This window comes from Spea bombifrons, chromosome 6 (assembly GCF_027358695.1).
Source record: "Spea bombifrons isolate aSpeBom1 chromosome 6, aSpeBom1.2.pri, whole genome shotgun sequence".
NCBI classification, from domain to species: domain Eukaryota; kingdom Metazoa; phylum Chordata; class Amphibia; order Anura; family Pelobatidae; genus Spea; species Spea bombifrons.
In genome coordinates this window covers 15328320-15354698 of record NC_071092.1, presented here as the reverse complement: position 1 = coordinate 15354698, position 26379 = coordinate 15328320, and the positions used below count along the sequence as shown (strand labels likewise).

Genomic DNA, 26379 nt, shown 5'->3' with positions numbered 1-26379 from the left:
CAAGAAGGTGGGGACGAGTTGAGTCACAGGAGCCGGGGTGGTTGCTAAGGTGCGCATCGAGGGAGGGGGTGGAACGAGGGACCACGGAACTGATGCCTCGGTTCTTGTTGACTGACAACTGGATATTGCGGTAACTGTTGTACAGGTGCCCAGCTGGTCCATTTTGGTGCCCTACAGTACATCAGGGGAATCAGCCATAACTTAAGAGATCTAGTTGATTTTATATCCCGGGCCGAAGCATGTAAAGCATATTGTGGTATTTTCTCTGTATATATAAATATATATAAATAATGTCTGTGCTCTGTCTTGAATTTGCGAAGGGGATGTCGTTATATTTGCCCTCAGCCTGAGACAGGTTGTTATTATACAGCCTCCTACAATTTTTTGTGGTACACTCGATTATTTAAGGAAAGGTGATTGTTAATTCCACTGGCAGGGTTTAAGGTAGGCATTCCTGCGTACGGCTGCAGGATTATGGGCTCGGAGAGCAGTTCCCTTCGAGGATTTACGCTCCAGGATCCACCTTGGACTCAACCGTCGGGGCTTACAATCTACCCAGCACTACTAGCTGATGGACGTCCAGCTTCAGTTTTTGTTTATCAACCGGAAAACCAGGACAAGGTCGACAAGGCTGCTAAGGTAGAGTGAAAGCATATCCCAATTTGAATATTAGGGAACAGCCCCCAGATTGAGAATTCTGTCCCCATAAACTAACTGTCCCTGGAAATATACCCTGATCCCCTTGCAAATCTGACGGTAAGTTAAATTTCAGAAGTACAATTTACACTACCTTGCTTATTACTTACAATGCCCTTGGATTTTAAAAGAATCTGGTCAATTTATGCTAAACTTAGTTGTAAAATTTACTTAAGTGGGTTTAGGTCAGGTGCTTTGCGCAGGTGTGTTGCTGGTCAGTTGTGGATACTGTGTGATAGACCGGACTGGCAAATGCAAAATCAGAAAAGCTTTTGTCTTTTTCACATGTTAAATATAATTGTGGTGAATCTTAAAATCGAAGTTAGTATTCTTTTATAAAGGGCAGTTGAAAGGACTGTGCTCTTGCCCAAAACAAAGGGATGCATTAAGATGCAGTATTGTGGGTACCTCCAAGATCTTGAAAGCTTAATGGTTTGTTCCTTTCATTCTTACTGGTCCACTAAAAGGTTTCGCAGCCCACCCTTGACCAAATGAGCCATGCCAGGCATTTTGCTTGCCCAGCTTTAACATTTAAAAAAGTGTCTGGCTACATCGCCAACTAATGAAATTAAAAAATGTCTGTGATGTGCTCCTTGCAAATACATGGGGGGTTCTGTAAAGTCCTCCATATGCATGTGCCCCTTTCCCCACCACCCGTTGTCCCATTGAACATAACATGCTCTAGCACTGGGTTGGCAAACACCCATAGGGCCAACTGGGACCCTGGTGTGCATGGGTGCAATGGAGTGTCCCTTTAATATGGAAGTTTAGATTAGATATACTTGTACTATACCAATTTACAATACACATTATGTATAAATGTTTTACTTCATTAACTGACCAACTTTAAAGTCTTCTAAGGATTACTTAATCGGTATTTCAGGTTATTGGGGTTGTTCATTTACACAATGGTGCTTCCCATGTTCTTGGCGTTGCCAGTGATCAAATTTTAACTGGTGACAAATAGTAAATTACTGTAACTTTCACTTTGGAAACCTTTAACTAGTGCCAGATCTTGTGTAGGACTATGGTGTTGCATCCAATATTAGCAGCCACTTACGATTTAACGCAACTGCCATTGTTAAATTCTCTCATCTTTCGGAACTATAAATGCTGCTTCCAGCTCTTTTTCTCAGAGAAAGGCTTTTTTATATGCAATTGTGTTTTCAAAATCATAATACGAGATGCAGATGTTTTGCTCTTAATATTAAGTGCAGTCTTTATCTTCATTCAGATTTTCTTATTTATGCTCTGTATTCCCCCTATTCAGCATCTGAAAACTCTACGCCACCCATGTCTGCTACGTTTCCTGTCCTGTACTGTAGAGGAAGATGGTATCTACCTGGTCACTGAGCGTGTCCAGCCTTTAGAGATGCTAATCCAGAAACTATCTGCTGATGAAATCTGTGCTGGTATTTTTGATATCTTGCAAGCATTGGTCTTCTTACATGACAGAGTAGGTGTCCGCGTTTATGCGTTGTACCATTTCCTGCTATTGTGTTATGATGATCAGGGTTATATATATATATTAAAAAAAAAAAACAACAACAAAAAAAACTATTGTAGTTCAAAGTATGAAAAGTGATTTTATCCTTGTTAACCCGGCAAATAGTGCTGTAGGTTTAAGTGCATCAATTGTATACGAATAGATGTACTTTGGATGAACCAAATGTTCTCGACCACTTACTGGGGCTGCTTACAGTAGCCAATTGATAAAAGGAAAAAGCATCCATTGGCATCAAAGGGAGCTGTTTCCATACATGTGCTGTGTTTGTTAAATATCAAGAGTGAAAGTTTAAACTGCCGCAGCTTTTGCATACCAGTTTTTCTTCCGCTCCAACTGCAGTTATTTATTTATGAGGATCAATGTGTCTCACTTGTGCCCATTTTTCCCTCCTCTTTCTTTAGTGTCCGATTTGGTGTTCTCTTCTTATGGGTAATCAATGTTAATTCTCTTTGCAGGGCAAGGTTTCTCATAACAATGTGTGCTTGTCATCTGTGTTTGTTAGTGAAGATGGCCACTGGAAACTGGGTGGTATGGAAATGGTCTGCAAGCTGACTGAGGTGGCTCCAGAGGTGAGTTCATCCTATAGATAAAAAAAGACAGGAAAAGTAGGTTTAGACTTTGGAGTTATCTAGTCAGCATTTTATATCCCATTTTGTCTACATTCTGCACCACTTGAATGAAATAGTAATGCTCAAAATTGACATGAGATTTGGTTCTGTTTGACATTTGTTGGACGTATTTTAGGTATACGAAGTTGGGAGAATATCAGTTGGACTGCGTTTAAACGTTTAAGGGATAGATGTACAAGGTATAATAAGTGCTGGTTTATAACATGTACGGTATGTCACAAAAGTGAGTACACCCCCTCACATTTTTGTAAATATTTTATCTTTTCATGTGACAACACTGAAGAAATGGCACTCTGCTACAATGTAAAGTAGTGAGTGTACAGCCCGTATAAAAGTGTACATTTGCTGTCCCCTCAAAAAACTCCACACACAGCCATTAATGTCTAAACCTTGGCAACAAAAATGAGTACACCCCTAAGTGGAAATGTCCAAATTGGGCCCAGAGTGTCGATATTTTGTGTGGCCACCATTATTTTCCTGCACTGCCCTAACCCTCTTGGGCATGGAGTTCACCGGAGCCTCATAGGTTGCCACTGGAGTCCTCCTCCATGACAACATCACGGAGCTGGTGGATGTTAGAGACCTTGCGCTCCCCCACCTTTCCGTTTGAGGATGCCCCACAGATGTTCAATAGGGCTTAGGTCTGGAGACGTGCTTGGCCAGTCCATCACCTTTACCCTCAGCTTCTTTAGCAAGGCAGTGGTCATCTTGGAGGTGTGTTTGGGCTTGTTATCATGTTGGAATACTGCCCTGCAGCCCAGTCTCAGAAGGGAGGGGATCATGCACTGCTTCAGTATGTCACGGTACATGTTGGCATTCATGGTTCCCTCAATGAACTGTAGCTCCCCAGTGCCGGCAGCACTCATGCAGGCCAAGACAATGACACTCCCACCACCATGCTTGACTGTAGGCAAGACACGCTTGTCTTTGTACTCCTCACCTGGCTGCCCCCACACACGCTTGACACCATCTGAACCAAATACGTTTATCTTGGTTTCATCGGATCACAGGACATGGTTCCAGTAATCCATTATCTTAGTCTGCTTGAGTTCAACAAACTGCTTGCAGGCTTTCTTGTGCATTATCTTTAGAAGAGGCTTCCTTCTGTGATGACAGCAATGCAGACCAATTTGATGCAGTGTGCGGTGTATGGCCTGAGCACTGGCAGGCTGACCCGTTCAAACTCTGCAGCAATGCTGGCAGCCCTTATACGTCTATTTCCCAAAGACAACCTCTGGATACCACGCTGAGCACATGCACTCAACTTCTTTGTTGGTGGGGCCTGTTCTGAGTGGAACCTGTCCTGTGAAACCTCTGTATGGTCTTGCCCACCGTGCTGCAGCTCAGTTTCTGGGTTGTGGCAATCTTCTTATAGCCTAGGCCATCTTTATTTAGAGCAACGATTCTTTTTTTCAGATCCTCAGAGAGTTCTTTGCCATGAGGTGCCGTGTTGAACTTCCATTGACCAGTATGCGAGTGTGTAAGAGCGATAACACCAACTTTAAAACGCCTGCTCCCCATTCACACCTGAGTCCTTCTAACACTAATGAGTCACATGACACCAGACAGGGGAAATGGCTAATTGGGCTCAATTTGGACATTTCCACTTAGTGGTGTACTCTTTTGTTGTCAAAGTTTAGACATTAATGGCTTTGTGTTGAGTTATTTTAAGGGGATAGCAAATTTTCACTGTTATACAGGCTGTACACTCACTAATTTTTGTAGTAGAAATATGAAAATATATAATAAAATATTTACAAAAATGTGAGGGGGTGCACTCATGTTTGTGAGGTACTGTATATGCATTTTAAAGATGGGAGGTAAGAGTATCCTGTATAACCCAGCTTCTTGCAAGTTGTTCTCAGTACCTCAGATTTGTGCCATTTGAGTGGAATGGTCTGTTTTTTTTTTTTTGTTTTTTTTTTTATTATTACCTGCGAAACTCTGAAGAAAAACCTGTGTTAAGAGACATGCTTTTGAAATAATCTCAAAACAGGCTTATTTTGGACTCAAGACATTTATACTCATCACACTTCATTCTCTATTGAGGTAGTTTATATTCAGGTGACTAAAACTAATGTGCCAATACTGTTTCAACTTTTCAACATCCATCTTTTTGCATGGTATATTTATTTCAAATAAAATATTTTCCGGTATACCAATATTCTTATAAAACATGCCCCATTACTCTTTGTATAGAGTAGTAATATTTTGTTTGGCTCTTTTATTTAAGAGACATTCCTACCACCATTTGCACTTTTTAAACTGTCCCTTTAATGTAGAATGGTATTATTTGTATAATTTCTGTAGTTTGTTGCTCTGTTGTGTAATGAATCCCTGTGCAGACCTGCTAATGATTTGCATATCTCAAGATAGTTGTACAAGTAGACATTAAATGAAAGAAGTCTCTTGAGATTCTGTTGCTTACTTAATTAGTGAATCTCATCATTGTCTAATTTTCCTTTCCTTGTGTATCTGTATGGATCATGTGTAATGCTGTATGTATTGAGTTAAATTGATATACTTTTACCTTGTTCAGCCAATATGATTAAAGGGGTTAAGCAAATTACAGTTAATACAGCAAAGGAATTTAAGTATTCACAAGATGGGTATAAAGCTAAAGATTACATTAGGTAATTTTTTACTATTCCTTAATTAAAAAGAAGCGCTCCATAAAACATAACCGCTTGGATTATTTTGTTATTCTTCTTGTAAATACCTTAATGCATGCATTAATGCAAGTCCCAGCTCTTCTCTATGGAATAAAATGGTGTGACTGTGGAGATGTAGATTCTGAAATGAATAGTTATTGCCTCCAGTTTTAAGGAGGAACAAGGAGTGCTAAAGAACTGGGTAATGCTAAAAAGAAAACCATGGTGTGCAACTAAGTGTTTGCTTTTATAAAGTTATATTGAAGACCATATTTTTCAAAATCAGCCTGGAAAAAAAATCAGATAACTATTACATAAAAAATATCTTTGTGTGGTAATTGCTTCTCAAGCAAGCATTACCGTATTTGCTCAATTATAAGACAAGATTTTGTCTTAAGATTTTGTCTTAAGATTTTGTCTTAAGATTTTGTCTTAAGATTTTGTCTTAAGATTTTGTCTTAAGACAAGATTTTGTCAACAGAGTAAATGATCTGAAAAATCCCCTTGTCTTATAATCGGGGTCGTCTTATAATCAGACCTCAAATGTCTGACTACGAGACTAAGATCCAGATCCCCCGCAGCGCTGCAGGGGACCTGGATCCTCCTGTCTGGTAACCTCCACTGCTGGTGTTTATGACTCCCTGGTGTGTAGTCGGGGCAGCGGGTAGACGTCGACGCGCTTCGCGGAGGCAACTTCCGCTGCAGCCAGAAGGAGGTGCCGTTAGCAGCGGGGGTTGTCTGCACAGTGGCATTTAGAGGGTTAAAAGGCATATCATGGGGCACAGTGGCATATAGGGGGTATAAGGCATTTCTGGGGCACAGTGGCAAGCCTGGGGACAGATGTGCATAACTGGGGGGCAGGTTGGAAAATAAAAACAAAAAAATATTTTTCTCAATCATAGCTTTTATTAAAAAAAAAAAAAAAAGAAAAATAGTTCACATGAATTAATATTTACTAGTAAAACATTTTTCCTATAGGGTCGTCTTATATTCAGGCTTTTTCTTTTTTTCCTAAATTAATATTCAGATTTTGGGGGATCGTCTTATAATGGAGCGGTATGCCAACTGTGTGTACATACTGTACATAGAAGACAGTAAAATTATCTTGGTTACCTTTTTTGTCGTTTTTACAGTCTGCAGAATTTGGAATTGTTCCAGTATCTCTCAGTCATGCCCGGGATGCATTCTCGTTTGGACGGCTGGTTGAAAGTCTCCTGGCACTCATAAAAGATCAAAGTAAGCTACAATGCTACGTTCCTTATTTAGCAAAGTTATTTGCATTGTGTCTTACACCTGTATGGTGAATCAGGTCATTTTTGCCTAGAATAACAAAATGTACAAATCTAATGTGAATTAACCCTTCAAGGACAGAGCTGTTTTTTGTATCCTTCGTGAAGATGGCTGTTATAACATTTCTGTGGTGCTCATGTTTAGCTGTAATTTTCTTCTTTCTCATTTACTGTACCCACACAACTTATATATTGTTTTTCAGGACAAGAATGGCTTTGTTTAGATACTGTTATTTTGATCATATAATTTACTTAAAGAAAATTTAAAAATATGGTGAAGAATTGAGAGAAAAAGTACTGACTACAAAAGCTAATGAAAGTGCTAAATAGATTCTATTTGTCCTGTGTTTAGAAATACCCAATTTTTGTTACTTATTGCCCCATAAACTGCAAAAGAAAATCATATTGTTATATCAAAACCATTTTTTCAAATCTGGACATACTGTCCCAGTGTCCTATTTGGGACATCTTTGAAGACAGTCAGTTCAATTTACCCCATCAAAACATATATAAAAACTAGACACTCTAGGGGTATTTCAAATGCTGGTATTTTTACACTTTCCATGCACTTATTCTACTACCAGGCTTTGTCAAACTTTGTGGCGGTAATTTGTTTTTGTTTTTACTCTGGTATGTGTCACTGCCAAACACCCCAGTTTATGTCCAGCAACATATCCATGCATGGGTTTGTCAGGTTGATTATGGGGTAATAGGCCTTATTAGGGACATGCACAATTCGGTTTTTCAACTTGGAATTTTGATATTTTGAAAATTCTGCCACCATGTCCTATTTGGGATGTCTTTGGTTTCATGAGGATAAATGTAATTGGTCCGCTTCATATATGTTTAAAAACTAGACACCATAGGGTATTTTAAATGCTGATATTTTCACCCTTTCCATGAAATTCTCCTAATAGCAATTGTCAAGGGTTTGGGTAGCATTTATTCTTCTTCACACAGATTGTATTTCAGATATGAATTTACTGCTCCCAATACTGCAGCCAAATACCCCAATGTGTGTTCAGTAACATCTCCTGAGTATAGGATACCACCCATACATGGGTTTTTTGGGTTGTCTGGGGGCCAAATGACCACATTTGGAAGGTGTGCATTTTTTGGAATCTCGACCAACTGTGAACCCAGCCAATTTGATTTACTCCATCAAATCATACTTACATCAAATCAAATTACATTGTGATTAGTAAGCTTGGCTCCATTGACTTCCTTGGTTGAATGCAGAGACTAACTTGAGAACTTGTTTGCCATCTTGCATAATGCTGTAATGCTTGTGACCGCTCTCTGGATATCGAGGCATTTTAGCAACACCATTTAAGTTTACCTTCGATTACTTCCTAACTTCTTTTAAACGGGCAGCCGTAAGGCTGCAGCTTACGATTATTTTCATAATCGATTAGTTGGCCGATTATTTTTTCAGTTAATCGAATAAAAAAATAAATGAAAAATGTACATTTATTTAAAATAATTTAATTAACAAACAGGATGTTAAAAACAAACAGCAGAATAAAAAAAACTTTGATAAAAATGCATTTCTTGTTTTTATTTCCTGTGACAGAATGACCTGTCATACAGGGGCCCAAGGTACTCAGAGATGGCTCCAGCCTGGCTGCCAAACAGGCAGGAACTCCATTGTTAAACTAATCCCATTAACAGGATGGCTACCAGGGGGATATTCAGTAGCTAAAGGGGATTAAAGGTTGGGTTGTCTACCTGTTTATCAATGTTAATTTATGTTAATGAAGTTCTGTGGCTATATCGGTCTATGTTTTACAACAATAAACGGTTCATTCCTGCTGTACTCAATTCAAGGTAGTTGTGTGTCTACTTATTGGGTACACATAGCAGGGTTCCAAGGTGCGCATGCTGGCTGGTGCTGGAAGTGATTCCGGGGACCACAGGAGGATACGTGTGGGTGATCTCTGGGAGTTACTACAGCTCTCTTGGTGAACCCGTTACATTTCCCAACCTGCCTCCCCAGTTAGGCACATTTGAGCCCAGGCTTGCCACACTGTCTGCCACATATGCCACATACCCCCAGATATGCCACTCCGCCCCCTCAAAAAAATATGCCTTATATACCCTATATGCCTTATATCCCCTAATATGCCACTGTGCCCCCGATATGCTTAATACCCCCACATATGTCACTCCGTCCTCCCCAAATCTGGGCAGACAGCACAGCCACTCAGAGCCCGCCCCCGAGCCTGAGATCACTCCCACGGAGTGAGTCTGTAGGCTGAAAACGCGGTTGCTGCAAAACCAGCAATCGGGTTTTCAGCTGCCCCAGGCAGCTTCAGGGAAGGGGGTTGTGTGTTGATTGACCTGACACAACACCCCCCTGCTGCCTGATTGCTCCATGAGAGCGACAGTGCAGCGTTAACCCCTTCAATGCCGCTTTTTGTACGGGGCTCTGCTGCTGGTGGTCTGCCTGGAAGCCTAGGCGGAGCAGCAACAGCAAAAACGAGCCCCCACAAGCCCTTTGATGATTCCTGTAGGCATGGAAGCCTACAGCAGTCATCAGAGACTCCCCCCCCCCCTGCAATGGCTGGTCCCAGCTTCCAGAGGCAGCTTCAGGGACAGGGGAGAGGCTTCTTCGGTCTCCACATGAGTGTGGAGACCAGCCCCAACACCCCCCTGCTGCCTGATCGCTCCCTGAGAGCGACAGTGCAGCGTTAACCCCTTCAATGCCGCAATAGTGTATGACACATTCGTGGCATTGCAGGGGTTAACATTTGTCCCCACAAGCTTGTGGGGACTAAATATCAGTCAATGCTGTGCTCCAATGGAACATCAGCATCGAAAGATAAAAATAATAAAAAAAAACAAAAACAGCACTTGACCTGGAAGTCCAGGGTGCTTCCAGGTCAAACGCTGTGAGTTTAGTAAGTGGGCTGATGATCAGATCACTCCTGATCCATTAAAAAATCCTGGCTCCTAACTTTTTTACCTGGCGCCTAGATTCACAACAAATTTGTCAAGCCCTGCACTAATGTGTATTTGTTCTTTAAAATTGCACCAAACTATAAGGGTGCGGCCTATAATCGGGCCAATACAGTATTTCACAATTGTTTTTTTTTATTTTTGTGTCATTTGCAATAGTTTTCATACCTGTGATAGCCGAGCGCTTGTGTATTTTGTAAGAAAAGATCAGTGTTAAACTATAGACAATTTTTCACAGCATTCTTTGCTCATATTTACCAAGGCTGCCAATATTAGTTGAGGGCACTGGATGTATCACTTCATCTACATGAAATATTTACTTAGGCTGGTAGTGTATTCTTAGAAAATGTGCTCGGTATGTATGGTAGATGTACTGTTCTTATAATGTAGATTCACTGATTAACCTTTTTTCGGTTAGTTACCATCTTTTTTTTCCTGACGGTGATTTTGCACTTACATTTATATGTAATGTCAGCGTTGTAGGATCTTCAGGTTGCTGAGTCTGCTTACCTTCTGCACAACTAGTTTCTCTCACTGTTACAGCCAACTGCCTTTTTACCAACTACTTTAACCAACTGCCCAAATCAACTGTCACTTTGAGGAGTGTGACACATGGCACCACCAGTAGCTAGCATTGTTTCAGTTGCCAGAAACCATAGGCTTGGTTTCTCTTGGAAATGCATGAGGGGATTCTGCCATATGCCCCCGCCCCAGCTATTTTCTGTCCAAGAGATGTGTTTGGCCTGCCCCTCCTGACAAGTGGTATAATTGGTACTAGTTGGCTCCAGTGATGGCTTGGTTAACTGTTGGTGTATAGATCAGTTTGCAAGCTGTACAGTACAAAAATTATACACACACGCAGCAAAAACTATATAAAAACACATATCTGCCTAAACATTTGATTCTGTCACACTAAATGGCCATATTGTTTAGCCAGCCACTATGTCAATGTACCCTAATTTTGTCGAGTCTAAATTTTCTCATGCAATTTTTAAAGGCCTCTCTTGACTGACACAATTAATGAAGCACCCGTGTGCATATTTGCAGGATTTGACCAAGCTTCCTGATTTAAGCACCTAACATACCACACAGGTGACTGGCTAAGCAATATATGGCCATATTTATACCTTAGGTGCTTTTAAATAGTATGTATTGGGTGTGCATTGATTTCATTAGCACATCAAAATATAAATGAATATGCATTTTTAGGGTGTGCTTCCCTTTCTGTGTTTGAGATACAGATCTTAGTAAGATGAGGTGTTTTCCACATCAAAGCAGGTTTGTTAATCTTTTGGGGAAAACAGATTTTTATTTGGCCCTTATTTATGTTTTTCTTGTATGAAATGTTTTGCAAATGAATATGAACCCAGTGACTCATCCCTAAAATATATTAATTGTGTGTGTGCATTAACCCATTCAACCCCCTTTGGCCCAAACTGGGAACAGTGCACCTACAGTACAGAAGACATGTCTATTTTTTTCCCCCCTTTCTATTTTAGAATAGGGTTGTTGGTTTGTTTTTTGTTTTTTTGTTTTTTTTAAATCTATTTTCACATAATTAGGTTTTTTATTTTTATGATTCGTAAAAGAAGGCCCTACTCCTGACTAAAATTATTTGTGAGTTCACTAGATGCTGAAAAGGGGAATCGTGGTTAAACACCCTGCCCCCTAGCCAAGCAAGTATGACTTTTGTTGACTATGTAATATTGACAATGCAGCCGTATAAATTTAGAGTATAACCTAGTTTTTGCCATTTCTAGGTGAGGTGGTTTCTAGCTTTAAGAATACAGTAAAAAATTCACTTCTGAATCCAGAACCAGAGCTCAGACCAGCGCTGTCCGCTTTACTTTCCCATACCTACTTTAGGTAAGTACAAATTTTATTTAAAAAAACATGTCAGAGGTGATTTCTCTTTCACAGGGATGTTGATTATCTGTAATTTTGTATATTTATTTTGTATGCCATTTATTAAAAGATAAAAATGATCAAAATTGTTTTAAGTCTATTGACATTAGACAGTTTATTCAAATCTACTAGTGGGTTAGACATTGATGTTCAAATATTGTAAATATCTTCCCTTTTAATAGGAATGATTTCTTGGAAGTTGTTAACTTCTTGGAAAGCTTAACTGTGAAAACCGAGGAAGAGAAGAATGAATTCTTCAAGTAAGCGCATAGCTCATTATTTCTCACCATCTCCCTTTTGAAGTGGTTAATGATAAAGGTTGTCAAATCAAATTGAGGATTATCTTTTTTTGTTTTGTTTTTAAGATTTCTTCTAGATAGAGTATCACATTTGCCAGAAGATCTAATTTCCTCACGACTAGTGCCTCTTCTACTTAATCAACTTGTGTTTGCTGAGCCCATGGCAGTAAAAAGTTTTCTGCCTTATCTTCTCAGACCTAAAAGAGGTAATTTTGTGATTTATAGCCATGCTCTAGCTGCAGTAGCACACTTAAAATTCTAACTTACACACCAAGAGTTGCTGATAATTTTAGCTGAATGGTTATCTGACAAAAAATGTAAATGTGATACTGAGGATAAATCAAAGCATTTCAAAACACAAAACTTTTTTTTAAATAAATGCTATACATACAGCCGAGTGGGGGCAAAAAAAGTACACCCTCTTTGAATTCTATGGTTTTACATATCATGATGTAATAATCATTTATTCCTTCACATGTCTAAAAATTAGGTAAATACAACCTAATGTTGAACAACACATAACATATTGTACCGTATTATGATTTATTCAAAAAGTAAGCCACATGTCAAAAAGTAAGTTATCAGTCTCTCACATCTTAGTGGAGGATTTTTGGCCCACACTCTCCTTTGGAAGCAGTAAAGATGTACTTGGTTTTTCACACATGGCTTCTCCATTTTGGCCTTATTTCTGTTGAATATAACATGACACGATATAAAATATCATGTGTAATTTTTAGACCTCCTAAAGAACTGATTAAGTCCTGATATGTAAAACCATAGAATTCAGAGGGTGCACTTTATTTATTTTTATCTTTTTTACAGAACTGCATTCTCTACTAATCTGGTTTCTTTGTGTTGTGGTGTTCAGACATTATGGGAAGAAACCGAGAAGACTGCCTGCTTTCCCCAGCACTTTTCCAGGCCAAAGTTATCCCAGTACTGATGAAAATGTTTGAAGTCCATGAGGAACATGTTCGTGTAGTGCTTTTGACTCACATAGATGCCTATGGGGAATTGTTCACTTTGAAGGAGTTGAAGGACATCATTCTTCCACAGGTCGGATGACATGGGTTGGAAATATTGTAATAAAATGCTTTAGAATTCCATCCTCTGATCTGTCATACTCTCCCCTACTTTTTTAAATGCTTGCTAAACACCCACCCATTCAGAGAGTCAGTCTATCCTACCAATACACATAACCTGCATCTTGAAAGGAACCAACTGTTCACTTTTAAAATCTCAACATCACCTTAGCAAAATATCAAACCATCCTCACCCAAGCACTCCCTTTAATTAGATACATCTTGTTTTTGAAACAATAGAAAAACTTGTTTCAACAAAGCCAGAGTTATTTTAGTGACGTAAGTAGATCATTAGGTTAGCATATCTCCTTTAATATGGGAAAATAGATATTTCTATTGATTTAAATTGATACGTCATAAATTGTCTACCGAAACATGGTGGTTGTACTGTGTGTCTGGGAGAATGGATGACCGATAAAATAAACATTGGCTTCACACTATTTTATAATTTTATTACCTTTTATTAATCCACATTAATAACATGGCTACAAAGTAAAACTTCCAGTAATAGGTTGTAGACCTCTTAGGTGTTACTCTGGTCTGATTTTTTTGTTTTGTTTTGTTAATGCACAGTATGTTTGCTGGTAAATGTGAAACTCATTATTGTATAATGCTGATCCCATTTAACTGCTGTTCAGAATGATGATTGTTTGTTATTACCACTTAGGTCCTCCTGGGCTTGAGAGATACCAGTGATATGTTGGTAGCAGTCACCCTCCGTGGCCTTGCTGCTTTAGTGTGTCTGCTTGGACCAGAGGTGGTAGTTGGAGGAGGAAGGGTTAAAATATTTAAAAGTACGACACCAGGATTTACAAAAACTACTGATACTACTCCAGAAGGTAATCCGATTGAAGTAGAAGTTGTGTGTTAATGTAAAAATGATGGGTATCCTTTATTTTATACTTTCTGTAACATTTAGTTTACTTTACTTGAATATATCGAGACACAAATTACCTTTCTTTCTGCTCAATAAGAAATATGAGTTACTTGGATCCTTAACATTTCATCTGGCTCCTTCAAAACAAGTTTAAGTATCTGCCAAAATAGTCTTTATACCTGCACAACAGGAGAGTTTTTAGTAAACATGCATGCGGGAGGCTCTTTCATCCCCTGGGATGTTTATCTTCTTGTATGTTCACTGGGGAACGCTGTTTATGTCTCAAGGTAAAAGACATGTTTAGTCACTGTAGTTGATGTTGCATCAACTCAGACAGAAAATTACAACATTTACAGAAAAAAAAATAGTTGTTCAATTTTAGCTACCTCTTGGTGTTGGTCACATCTTATTTTTCAGTTCCAGTTTTCCACAGCGCTGCTGGAATACAACATACCAAACAGCTGGATGGGTTAAAACTTCTATATATATATATATATATATATATATATATATATATATATATATATATATATATATATATATATATATATATATATATTTTTTTTTTTATTTTGAAGTAAGTTCTGAAATCAATACTCATATTAACCTTGGGTTGTTTGTGTTTACAGGAGCTTTGGCAGAAAAGCATTTTTTTTTTTAGGCTTTGTTAGTATCACCTAAACGGTTGAGATTCCTTCATTGGTTGTATACTTCAGTAAAATGTGTGATGTGCGGATATAAGCAGGTTATGTCAAGGTATATCAGTTGTGCAGTCCTCTTTGTAAGAATTATAATGTAGCGGTCAACAAAGCATCAACAGCTTTACAGGGATCTTTCTTTCAGTTAATTTATTGTACCTAATCTCAGTAGATAACATTGTAATTTGTGTTTCCATTGAGCTGAAACACTCCCATGATACTGCCTCCACCAACTTTCACAGATGGTATGCTTCAGACACAAGAGTTGTTCTTTCCCTTCTCTATACTCTTCTCCTCCATCATTCTGGTATATATTGACTTCAGTTTCGTCTGTCCAAAGAATATTGTTCCAGAAGTGGGCAGGCATGTCTGTTTTGTGGAAAAGTCTAGTCTGGGCTTTAAAACTATTTTCTAAACTATTCATCCAAATTTGCATGTAAATAACCTTAAATACAAGCTGGAAGTCCAAACTTCAATGTCATCTTCATTGCTTCATTTCAAATCCAGTGTAGTAGCGTACTGAACAGAAATTGTGTCACAGTCCAAATATTTATAGACTTAACTGTGTGTACGGATACATGACCAGTGAGTGCGCAAATTAGATATAATACTCTTGTTAACAAAAGTCTCAATATCAAAGTTCAACAACTTTATCATATTACTATTTTCAGTGTTCTAGAGAAAAGTAAAGCCCTTCTTACGCTAATGTCTGTCAAAGCTAATGCGTACATGACAAAAATAGCCTCCACATGCTAATGATTGTATTTCTATGGTATTTTTAATTGAAGTTGATCTACATACAGAACTTTTAACTCTTAAGGACCAGGGTTATAAAATACTACAGAACCAGAGCAGTTTTCATGTTCTTGTAACCGTACTCACTCAATTTATATATGTTTTTATTTTTTCAGCACAAGTAGGGCTTTCTTTTCAAACCATATTCATATATGTATTTTATAGGTATATAGATTATAGGTAGTGTAAATGGGGTGGGAGGGTAACATCAAAAATATATATTTTGTGAAAATTTGGATGTGTGCACTGCGCCCTTAATCACAATAGCTGCAATCCCCTCTGGTATCTCAACCAGCCAAAACACGAAAATGTTGTTTTACCGCTAATAAACTCCAAAACTAATCCTAGCCCTATCCAACAAGTTCCCCACTAACCCCAAAAAATCCCTAACTAAATATAACAAAAAAATAACCCCTTAGAGTCAAGTAAAAAAAAATTCAAATTAATTTTAAGAAATCTCAGAGATTCCCTGCAGGGAATTCTCCTTTCTGGCAGCCCGGGGAAGGTATGTGTGATGAGCGTAGACAACCTCCGCTGCTGCCCGCACTTTCACCGGCGCTTGGTGGTAGATGCCTGGTGTAAGTGCCGTCAGCAGCTGAGGTTACCAGACAGGAGGATCGAGGTCCCTTGCAGAGCTGCGGGGATCTGGATCTTAGTCTCATAGTCAGACCTCTATTTGAGGTCTGATTATAAGATGACATTGATTATAAGAGGGGTATTTTTCAAACCCTTGTCTTGTATTTGAGGAAATGCGGTATGTTGCAAGGGGCAAAGAAGATACAGGCAAGTTGTGAAGTCGGGGGCCCCGGGGTAATTTTCACACCATGGCCCTGTGGCTTCTAGCTACACCCCTATATTCTGCTAAGAACAGGTGAATGATAGATGTTTTATTTTTAAGTGTGATATATGAATGTGAGATTTGATGCCACTTACTACTTTACTGGATTAATAGCAAACACATTGGCTGTTCTTTAGGCTGTGAGCCATATTTATTCCATGAATACAGGTTTCAGACACGGGTTAGTGTTTGTCTTTGCTTGTGGGACACTATTTGGAAGCCTTGGTCCTATTTGGAGAGTTTACTAATCACCTGCTCAATCACTGGCTATAACAAGTATTCAGCTGGTCTAAGTTGTATGCCAACATGTTGTTCTTACCAACAACACCAAAATGTTTTCAGGGCTTCCTCTTGAGCCCACCTTTCCCTTGAATGGTAGATTAACACTATGTATACCTGATGGCCTGTTTTAACCTGATATTGACAGTGGTTATGCACAACTTTACACCTATACAATCTGTCACAATTATGCATTTTTGACAGGTGAATAATGCATCTTACGGAATAGACTGTTATGGCTAACGCTGCAGTCTGCCTGTTTGGTGATACCACAGTGCTTCCAAACTCATATGATATTACTAGTTAATGTTTCCCAAGTGGGAAATGTTGAACCTGTACAGTTTGTCGCTTAGCAATATTCAGTACTTTAGGAAGCAGGGGAGATTGAAGTGTTTCGTCAGTGCCGTCTCAGGGGATGGTTAGTGGCTGATTAGGACTTGGAAAACAACAATATTACTTCAGATCTGTCATTTAACCTTTGCTCAAACTCCCTTTACTTTGATATCTTGGCTACCTGTCTACGTAATGGATGACTTTTGTCCTAATTATTTATTGTAGATGCTTTGCTCATTTATAGTCTAACTTAACCCCTTCAGTCCCTGGAGTTTTTGGTACCTCAAGTTTTTTTTTTTTTCTTTCTCTTTCTAGAGGGCCATATCCATCCCTTACATATAGTACCCTAAAGGGTAGTATTTTTCATACTTATGGCTTAACGGGTTTGGGGGTTGTGAATGGGGCAGGGTGGTTATACCTTTTAGATGTTGTGTTAGGGCAATAGGATTTTCTAAATTATTTTATCAGTGCAGTATGGTTAGAGGTCCTCTTAGGGACCTCTTAAACATGTTGTTAATACTGGTGATGTCACAATGACATCACTTAGCTCACTTTATTGTTTTTTATTATTGTATTTTAGTGATTTTTTTTAATTTATTTTTTTATTATTAGATCACAGTGTCTGTGATCAGTGCCTCATCTCAGCGATCGGATATCCCAGCAGGGTCTAGACGGACCCTGTAGGGGATATCCTGTCATCTGATGACTTTCCAGGTGGCGTCAGCAGTGACCCTGTAGGGAATGCCCGATTGGCATTTAAACCTGTAACGGTTTTCCGACGTTCACGTCCGCAGCTGTTACAGGCGATCGCGAAGCAGAAAGCCAGCGATGCTGGCTTTTGCTGACAGAGGGGAGCTCAGGCTGTCAAACAGCCTGATCTCCCATGCAAGAAGGTCAGGATGTACCAGTACGTCAATAAGGGTTTCTTGCGTTTTATGGACCTACCCGTACATCCATAGGACTGAAGGGGATAAGAGCTTAAGAAACGGCATTGTTGAATGTGAGGATAGACCCCAGTGATAAACCAGAAGAGCTGATTAAGTAAAGTTACTTTGTTCCCTGAAATACTTTTACCGAGTAGATAAAACATGTCAGTCTTAAACCATTTTTAGTGGATTTCGATTGTGCTCCATTCCAAGGTAATTTGTATAATGTACATTTAACAGATTTTTTTTCTGACAGTACAGTTGTGTGGGAAAAAAGTAAACCCAACGATGTGAGAAATTGATAAGGTCATACAGAAAACGATTACTTCAGGTTCTACAAGCTATTCGGATCATTAAGAGTACTTTGTTTTTCACACATGGCTTCTCCGTTTTGGCTTTATTTTTGTTGAATAAATAATTACAAAGTTTAAGGTTGTATTTACCTAATTTTTAGACCTGCTAAGGAAAAGATGATTGTTTATTATGTCCTGATATGTAAAACCATATAATTCAAAAAGAATGCACTTTCTTTTTCTCATGACTCTATAAAAACCCTTTCTAATTATAAGTTAGTTTTATTCAGCATATTACTACGTTGGCTGTTCTGTTGAACAATGCTGTTGAGGTATGGATATATTATGCCATTACTTCTAGTCATCATATAGCCAGTTTGTTCAGTTGTGCTAAAGATGTATTAAAACGGCTACTTACCAAATGCATTAGCTGTTACAGGCATTACTGAACCAAACCAATAGTTGTACTGATACATGCTTCAAAAATGGGAAATTACTCTTTTAAAGGTGATTCTATCCTTGCAAACTGGGCTTCCAAAAGGATAAAGCATTATTAAATTGCAGTCTATGACCCCAAAATATGTTGGTATTTTACTGTGCATGTGATTACATAAATATTTCTAGTAGGAAGTGGCTTATTAGTTTTTAGTTGATGCTTTTATTAAAGACTCATCATTATTGACACAAATAGCATTGTGGTATGTGTGTCTGTCTTCCTAGTAGATGAGCTGCTTTTACCTCAGCTGACTACATCTTGTTCTCTAGTGCCTTTAAATTATAGATCATGTTGTTAAGATTTTCATAATGGCAGCATCATTCTTGGACGCCACTAAAATGAATCTTGGATTTCTCTTTCAAGGTTTACCTTATACACCTGTGCATTCTCCTCCTGACTGGATATAAATGTCAGAAAAATGAAAAACTTTGCATTGTAAATGGCAACATCACGCATCAGTTATGGACGAACAGAACATCCTACATCGCAGCCTATGCCCCTATTACCAAGATAATATTCATCACCTATATTAAGTTTGCAAAATCAGCTTCCTGGTGTTTTCAGTTGAGAACAAAAAGTAGAATACAAATTTGTCCTGCTACACCCCATACTTTTTTTTTTATAAAGGATGCCATACCTTTCTTTTCATCTTTTTTATTCCCTTTCTCTTGGACATGTCTCAGATTGGAGGAGGAATGTTGCTTTTTGTATTCCAGACTAGAAAAAAATCCATTCTTGCATTTTATTCTGCTCATCTACGTAATAGTTTTCCCAAGGACCACTCTTCTCTCCAGTCTTCTGTGTTTTACATCTTTAAAATATTTGTGAAATAGTGTTGGATTTCTTTTGTATGTCATACACAACTTTTAGATTTGGAACAATAACATGAGATTTTGCATGTTATTTTCTTAGCATATCTTTGAATGTGTTTATTAAAATATGTAAATATGCATATTTTGAGTGGAAAGTGTGGGTCCTTCATGTATGTCTGTGGCCGTACCAAAAGTATTGCCTAATAATCTCTGGAAACCCTGATTTCTTAATATTCTTTTACAGCCCACAGTTTTCCAGACATAGATTTGCTCATAATGTTACTGATCTGGGCAATGTTAATTCTCAATCTGCATTAGAATAGCATAGAAAAAAGTTTTGGTTAGAGATGACTCAAAACAAGAAAACGTTCTGAGAGTTGATTATTGATATGTCGGTCTGTGTGCTTTAAATATTGTAAGTTTATTATAGTATGAGTATATTAACAAGCGAATTCAAGAATATTCAATAGAATTTTACCTACCTTCCTGATTGATAAATTCAGTGCTTACAGTTGGTTGATATAGCCTATTAGCATTTTTTGTTTGCAACAAGTTTTAAAAATTCCCTTTTAGCCTTAACGTTCCAAAAATATTTTTCTGCCGCAGTCCAAAAACCAAGTTCACTGCAGATCTTCTGTTTTAACTTTTAGTTCCTGTTTAAACTGTTATAATAATTGACAAACCTGTAATTTTGAGGAATGTTTAATAAACAAATCATCAGATACTTGTTTTACTCCAAGGTCAAATAGAAATAAGAGTTGCAGCCTTAATGGAATTGACATATGTAGTGTAAAATCTAAGTTTTTTTTTTTTATTTCTTAACGCTTTTCTTGTTACCAACCATTAAGTGTAATATGTTTTTGGTTTCTAATTAGATTGCTCATTTATATATTGGTTTATTCAAAATCATGTTGGTAATAGTTTTTTGTTACTTTGAGAACTGTGCTTTATAATTAGCACTAACCCGAACCATAACCTGTCAAACCTGTCAGTTTACTTGAGTAACCAAAGCATGTATTCACAACAGATTCTCCAGTGCATTTTGCCAATAACCAACAGATGCTTCTGAACCATGATACAAAGACCAGTTTGCCAACAGTTCTTGCCAATCGTACTTTATCAGGAAGTGACCAAGCCAGTCAGAACACTTTGTTAGGAAATGATTTGGATATAAAAAAAACTTTCAAGGAAATATCAAGGGGTGATCTTTATACAAGTAAGTGTTTTGTTTTCCTTCCGCCTTACTAAAAGTATTTGTGTATCTCCCCGATCATCATATTCAACACTGATATGAAAAAAAATATATTCAATGCTAAACCTTACTGTATTTAGTCAAAAGAAAAACATATTTTCCACAATACTTTGCTTTTTTAATGGTAAAAACGTGAACAATTATATTAAAAGCACCAATAAATTTTATGAGTAACTTTTGGCTTTTTGATGAAGCCAAATTATTTTTCTGTTGTCCACCAATTTTGTTTTAAAATGGCTTATGATGCAGATGTTACTAGAATTTATATTCTGTTTGAGCGCTGAAATGAGCAATCCTCACTGCAGTAGCAAGATCATCGGCTATACAAGATATAAATTTTGCGGGGGAAAAAAATTAACCAACAATTTCAACATGTAGTAAACGGAATCATATTACGTTACAAAGATCTCTGTAGTTAATTTATATTATATGGGATTTTAGTTTTAATGTTTTTGTTTCAAATGTAGCCGTGTGGAATTTGTTCAATGGTTTGTCATGTTATCCCATGAGAATTTTGTGTTTAACTGACAAAATAGTCAAGTAATCCACCATATTTTAAAAGTCAATTTTTGTTGTCTGTTCGTTTCCCTCTCACACTTAGTTAGGGAACTGGGCGTTTTCGCGGACCTTTCCAATTACAAAATCAATTAGCAAAAGTCAGAAATTCTGGGACTCAATGTCCCTGCTCTGACTAAAACGAATATTATCCACTCTTTCCCCTTTTAGATGGGCGGATTCCGCAATTAAATACCTGGGGTTGTGGATCCCCTCAGATCTTTCCCTGCTCCAGTCCCTGAATTTTGACTCCTTACTTTCTTCTGCGCTTGCGGATCTTCGCAAATGGTCCGTCCCCCACATTTCTTGGTTTGGATGCATAGGGGTCCTGAAGATGAACGTTCTCCCTAGATTCCTGTACGTCATACAGTGCTTACCTATTTTTCTCCCTAAGGCGTATTTTCGGAAGTGTCATAAGATTTTCCGGAACTACATATGGGCTGATCGGAATCCCAGGCTTGCCCTATCCCACCTGTCCAGGCCCAAGCACAGAGGTGGCATGGGGGTCCCCAATATCGAATGGTATTGGATGGCTTCTCATCTCCGGCGCCTGGTGGAGTGGTCCATTGCTGCGCCCAAACTTTGGATCCCCCTAGAGGACTCTCTTACCTCACCCTATTGCAGTGGCCCCGTGGCTGCCGGATCGCTGTGCGAAGCGCGTGCCTTCTACGCACCCTACGATCCCTGCCACTTTAGGCGTTCTGAAACGTGTAGCCTCTCGTCGACTCTTGACCTCTGTCCCAGGTCCTCTGTTGCCCCTTACGCACAATCCTGCGCTGGACTCCTCTACCCGAGGTGGCTTACGTGACTTGTTCCCTCAGTTGTCTTCTGGACCTATTAGGGTCCATCAGCTTCTGAAGGGCACTGCCTTTCGTCCGATTCGTGACCTTACGAGACAGGCTCCCCCGTCCTTTAGGCAGCTCTTTGTCCACCACCAAATTAAGCATTATGTCTCTACTTTACTCCCTGATCCTCAGGTCACAAGGGAGTTAAGCAACTTAGAAAAGCTTTGTATTCTAGATAAGGAACAAGCTCACTTGCTCTCCCACCTCTATTCCCAGCTATTAGATGTGCATTGTGACACTAAGCCGTTCTTTTTGTGTCTTTGGGAAAGGGATCTAGGGATCCCTTTTTCCGAGGAGGATTGGGATAAGATGATACTGTTCACTCATAGGGGCAGTATCTCTAGTAGGGTACAGGAATGTTCCTACAAGTTTTTGACGCGTTGGTATAAGGTCCCCTCGGAGTTGCACCACTTTCTCCCCCTTGTATCCCCCCTGTGTTGGAGGTGTGGTGTCTCTAGTGGCTCTTACCTTCATCTGTGGTGGGACTGCAGAGATATCCGACCCTTTTGGTCCGCGGTGGTATGGGTGATAAAGGAAGTCGCTGATCCTGACTTTGTGGCCTCTCCGGCCGCCCTCCTCCTGCGTCACACGGACTCCCCAGTTAACACTTATAAAGGGTCTTTGCGCATCCACCTAACACAGGCTGCTAAGCCGGTCATTCCCCGTTATTGGAAGACTCGGGGTACCCCTCCCATCGACGCTTGGTTGGCCAGGGTTAACTTTATTTATCAAATGGAGGGTTTGGTGGCTATTTCCCAGGGCAAGGAATTTACACATGATGTGACCTGGCTCCTCTGGGTGGCTTTCTTGTCCTCCTCCCGCCTCCTCGATATTTACTATTGATCTTCCTTGTCTGCACTCCCTTTCATTGGTCTACACGAGGCATGTTGGCCTCCCACTAGACCTGTACCTCCGTCATGCCGTCCCACTATAACTGGATGTGTATACGATGACTGTTTTGTGTCTACTTTCGTGAGTGCCTTTATTTGAGTTCCCTCGAGACAGTGTGCGCTATGTTTTCCTTGTTTTCTTTGTTTATATTACTTTGGTTACCTCTCCGTTGATGTAAGTCTTGCCTGGCCGTATTCGCCTTGAGGTTGTGTATTGACACTACTTTTCGTATCGTTTTTGCGGGCCCTGGTATGTCGTATTTAGGTGATCCGGCTATTCTGTCGTCGCTGTTTCCATTGTTATTGTGACTTCCTGGATCAAATGTATTTGTTATTCTTTTGATTTGTATCACGCTATGCATAATGTGCTTCTATGTTTTATATCTGCTGTTTGTGGATGTTATGCATCTTCAATAAACGGAGATTTGACCAAAAAAAAAAATTTGTTGTCTGTTACCAAGCACATTCTATAGCCTTTTTTTATATAAATCTGTTTGTAGAAAAAACAATCTCTGTGTATATTAAACATATTCCTTTTTTTTATTTATCAGATGATCACTTGTCACATGCAACCTCAATAAACCAAGTAACTATTTGTCAGAACGCTCTTAGTACTAGCAGTGTAAATAAATCATCTGAAGAGTGGCCAGATTGGAATGAGCCAGAGATTGGTAATGCTGAGGTGAAAGAAAATTTACATGAGAATACAGCAAACACCTTGGTTTTCAATGACCCAGATAACGAGCTATGGGATGACTTTGGATCACCAAATGAACTTTCAGGAAATGCTGCCACAAAAAGTTCAAACTTTGCCCATCTGGGCACTGATAAAAAAAAGCCCAACTCTGATCTCAGCAGTTTTTCTACTGTAGGCAGCTGGATAACCAGCACTCTGAAACCAATTAAAGAAACCAACAAAACCGTGTTAAAATTTCAGAAATCGTCACAGGAAAATCCTGCAGAGAAGAAATTTGGTTCAGGATTTGATTTGGGAGAAGAATTCACAATAAAGGTCACAAAGAAAGCCAGAGACCCTGAACTGGACTGGTTTGCTGACATGACTCCAGAAATAAAATCATCTTCTGTTCTTTTTAATGTATCTAATTTTGAAACCGGGAACCTTGTAGAACAATATAAAGAAATTGGTAATGAAGTTCACAATATATCGGATACAAATAGTTCTAAGAATGGATTTTCATCCAAGTTTGCTGCTGCTGACCATACTGCTGATGTAAGTGATATAATTGTGTGAATAGCTCTGTGAGATACACTTCAAGTAACCATTTTACCTAAACTATTTATTTTTTCCCATATTTATTGTACACCAACAGGTTTCAAAGATTCCAGTGCAAAAAGAGGGTTGGCTAAAAAGACACTTTATGGATTAATTTAAAAAGTGTGTACGTGTCCCCATAAAATGTAACTTTTAATAAGTACTTAAAATTGTCTCTAAAATTCCTGTGAAATATAAAATGAATATAATCCCTGTTTATAAAGTTCCCATTGGGAGCTTTAGAAGGGGGATTATATTCCACTGGAATTTTAGGGCCAATTTTAAGTATTAAGTTACATTTTATGGGGAAACAGACACTTTTGTTTTAGGTTTCAAAGATTACACGCGGAAAATACATAGTTGAAGCTGTACAGAAATCCAACATTTTACCGTTCTTAACGCAAAATAAGGATGGTTTTGCAGAGACATAATATTACATCCTCTGTCCTAGATGGGTTAAAATAATCTGGGATTTACAGTACTTCTAGTGTGTGAGTTGCATTTCATTTTTATTACTGTATTCTGTTACCCATTTAACATCAAACGCTATGTTTGTAAAAATGTTAGTTCATAGAATGTCTTAACAACCAGTACTTCTCTCTTCTATCTTATTTACTTGGCAGATGGATGCAGAAGGCTGGGGTGAAGAAAATGACTTTAGCTGGGAAGAAGATTCCTATAACTGATTAACCTTTTGATGGCAAAGATGTTATACTACTTGTTGTATAGGCCAAGAGTATATACTCAGTGACATTATTAGTAGACATTTTAGAAGGACCTGTGCTTACATAAATTGACACAGCGGATGAAGAAATAAATTAACATTTTCGTCAGTAATTGTGATTCTATACTTATGGTGCTTTTTGGTTTGGAACTGGTAATCTCTCATGACTTGTTTCATTTGTAATCAGAACTGTAGTTTCATTGAAACTATATTAAGGAAATGTTTGTTTTTTGTTGTGTGGTTGATTTATATTTGAAGTATGAAAAAGTTTGCTATAGTGTACAGTCCCTGACAGCCTCATATCACCTCATGGTTTCCTTTTAAAGTATTTAAGTGTAACAATTTTATGCTAATCTATAGTAAATAAAATATCTGTCAGGATTAAAGAAAAAAAAAGTGAATTTTTATATATATTTACGTACACATGAATGTTGTGCCCTTTTAGCGAAAACAAACATCATCTGGGTGAAATAGGAAGAAAATCATCTTGTTAATAAACAATTCAATTTCTAGTAAAGGCAAAAGCCTCTAGTGGCTTTGCTTTAAACTTTGGAGAGTTTATCGTTGGACAGAAATGCGGATTTTAAAGGCATTAATGGTGAATGCTAATGTCGTTATGGCCATGAGCCTCCAAGTACAAGCCCCCAGTATCATAGGTATTGTAATTCTGCAACATCTTAAGGGACCATACGTTCCCCAAGCTTTACGTTCCAAGGGGCAATATCCGTTTTGTGGCTTTAGAGGACATTTTGCGATATTGTGTAATCGGGCTCCCTGGTGGGCCTCGGCTCAATTAGCTGGTAGGTGGGATTTGAGACCTTATAAAAAAACTGGCCTATTTACACTACAGATATCAGTGCTTAGACAGCACAAAGCTCCAAAGTATTTCCCATGATACGCAACTTTCTGAGGTAGAGCACCATATGAAATGACAATGTATCTTCACACACACAATGTACAGTGCATGGGAGAAGAGTCCCTTTTCAAAGCTTGTGCACAGCCTAAGGTTGAGCCCCTCCCCCAACTAAATTAATAGCAGGCTATTACTTAATATTTGGTTTGACAAAGAGAGAGAGAGAGAGAGAGAGAGAGACATTGTCAGATAGCCCTTGTCTATGCTTTGCAATGTGTGCTTATATATAGGGAAATGTATGTGTGGTAACCATTGTTTTACTCAAGCTTCCTATTAGTTTAATCCCCAGATTCTGTATGACTTAAGAAAAGCTGTCCCACCAAGCTAACAGTAGACTTCTTTGATCTGTTTTTAAATCAAATTTTCCATATTTGTGCCATGTTAGAAAAGCTTTATATGGCATTTCTGTGAGTGTTTAAAAATTAATCGCAGAATATTTGCATGCATTATAGCATACATATTGTGAGTATAATTTTGTAAAGACAATCTTTAGTCCAAGTCATGTGGACAACAGATTTGTAGATAAGTCAGTACACTGTGCTAGGTATGTACTATCAATATTTG

The 26379-nt window shown here is 38.5% G+C and overlaps 1 protein-coding gene across 3 annotated transcripts; it reads left to right on the top strand.

Moving 5' to 3' along the window:
* Window positions 1–25298, top strand: SCYL3 (SCY1 like pseudokinase 3). Of its 3 annotated transcripts, none has more exons than XM_053469407.1 (13): window positions 1–130; window positions 437–639; window positions 1967–2152; window positions 2659–2772; window positions 6617–6719; window positions 11491–11596; window positions 11818–11895; window positions 12001–12140; window positions 12803–12990; window positions 13684–13855; window positions 20391–20579; window positions 23457–24136; window positions 24802–25298. In XM_053469407.1, exons 2-13 carry the CDS (start codon window positions 475–477, stop codon window positions 24862–24864), a joined length of 2184 nt encoding a protein of 727 aa, XP_053325382.1. In that variant the 5' UTR covers window positions 1–130; window positions 437–474; the 3' UTR covers window positions 24865–25298. The 3 variants fall into 3 exon arrangements, with proteins under 3 accessions (XP_053325382.1, XP_053325381.1, XP_053325383.1); XM_053469406.1 differs by having other exon boundaries at window positions 18–130; window positions 471–639; XM_053469408.1 differs by having other exon boundaries at window positions 35–145.
* Window positions 25299–26379: the final 1081 nt, after the last annotated feature.

Coding starts and splice junctions, on each gene's coding strand:
- SCYL3 (XM_053469406.1), top strand. CDS start 93: ATGCCTCGGTTCTTGTTGACTGACAACTGGATATTGCG. Junction 131..470: donor ACTGACAACTGGATATTGCG/GTAACTGTTGTA, acceptor GTACGGCTGCAG/GATTATGGGCTCGGAGAGCA. Junction 11,896..12,000: donor GAGAAGAATGAATTCTTCAA/GTAAGCGCATAG, acceptor TTTGTTTTTAAG/ATTTCTTCTAGATAGAGTAT.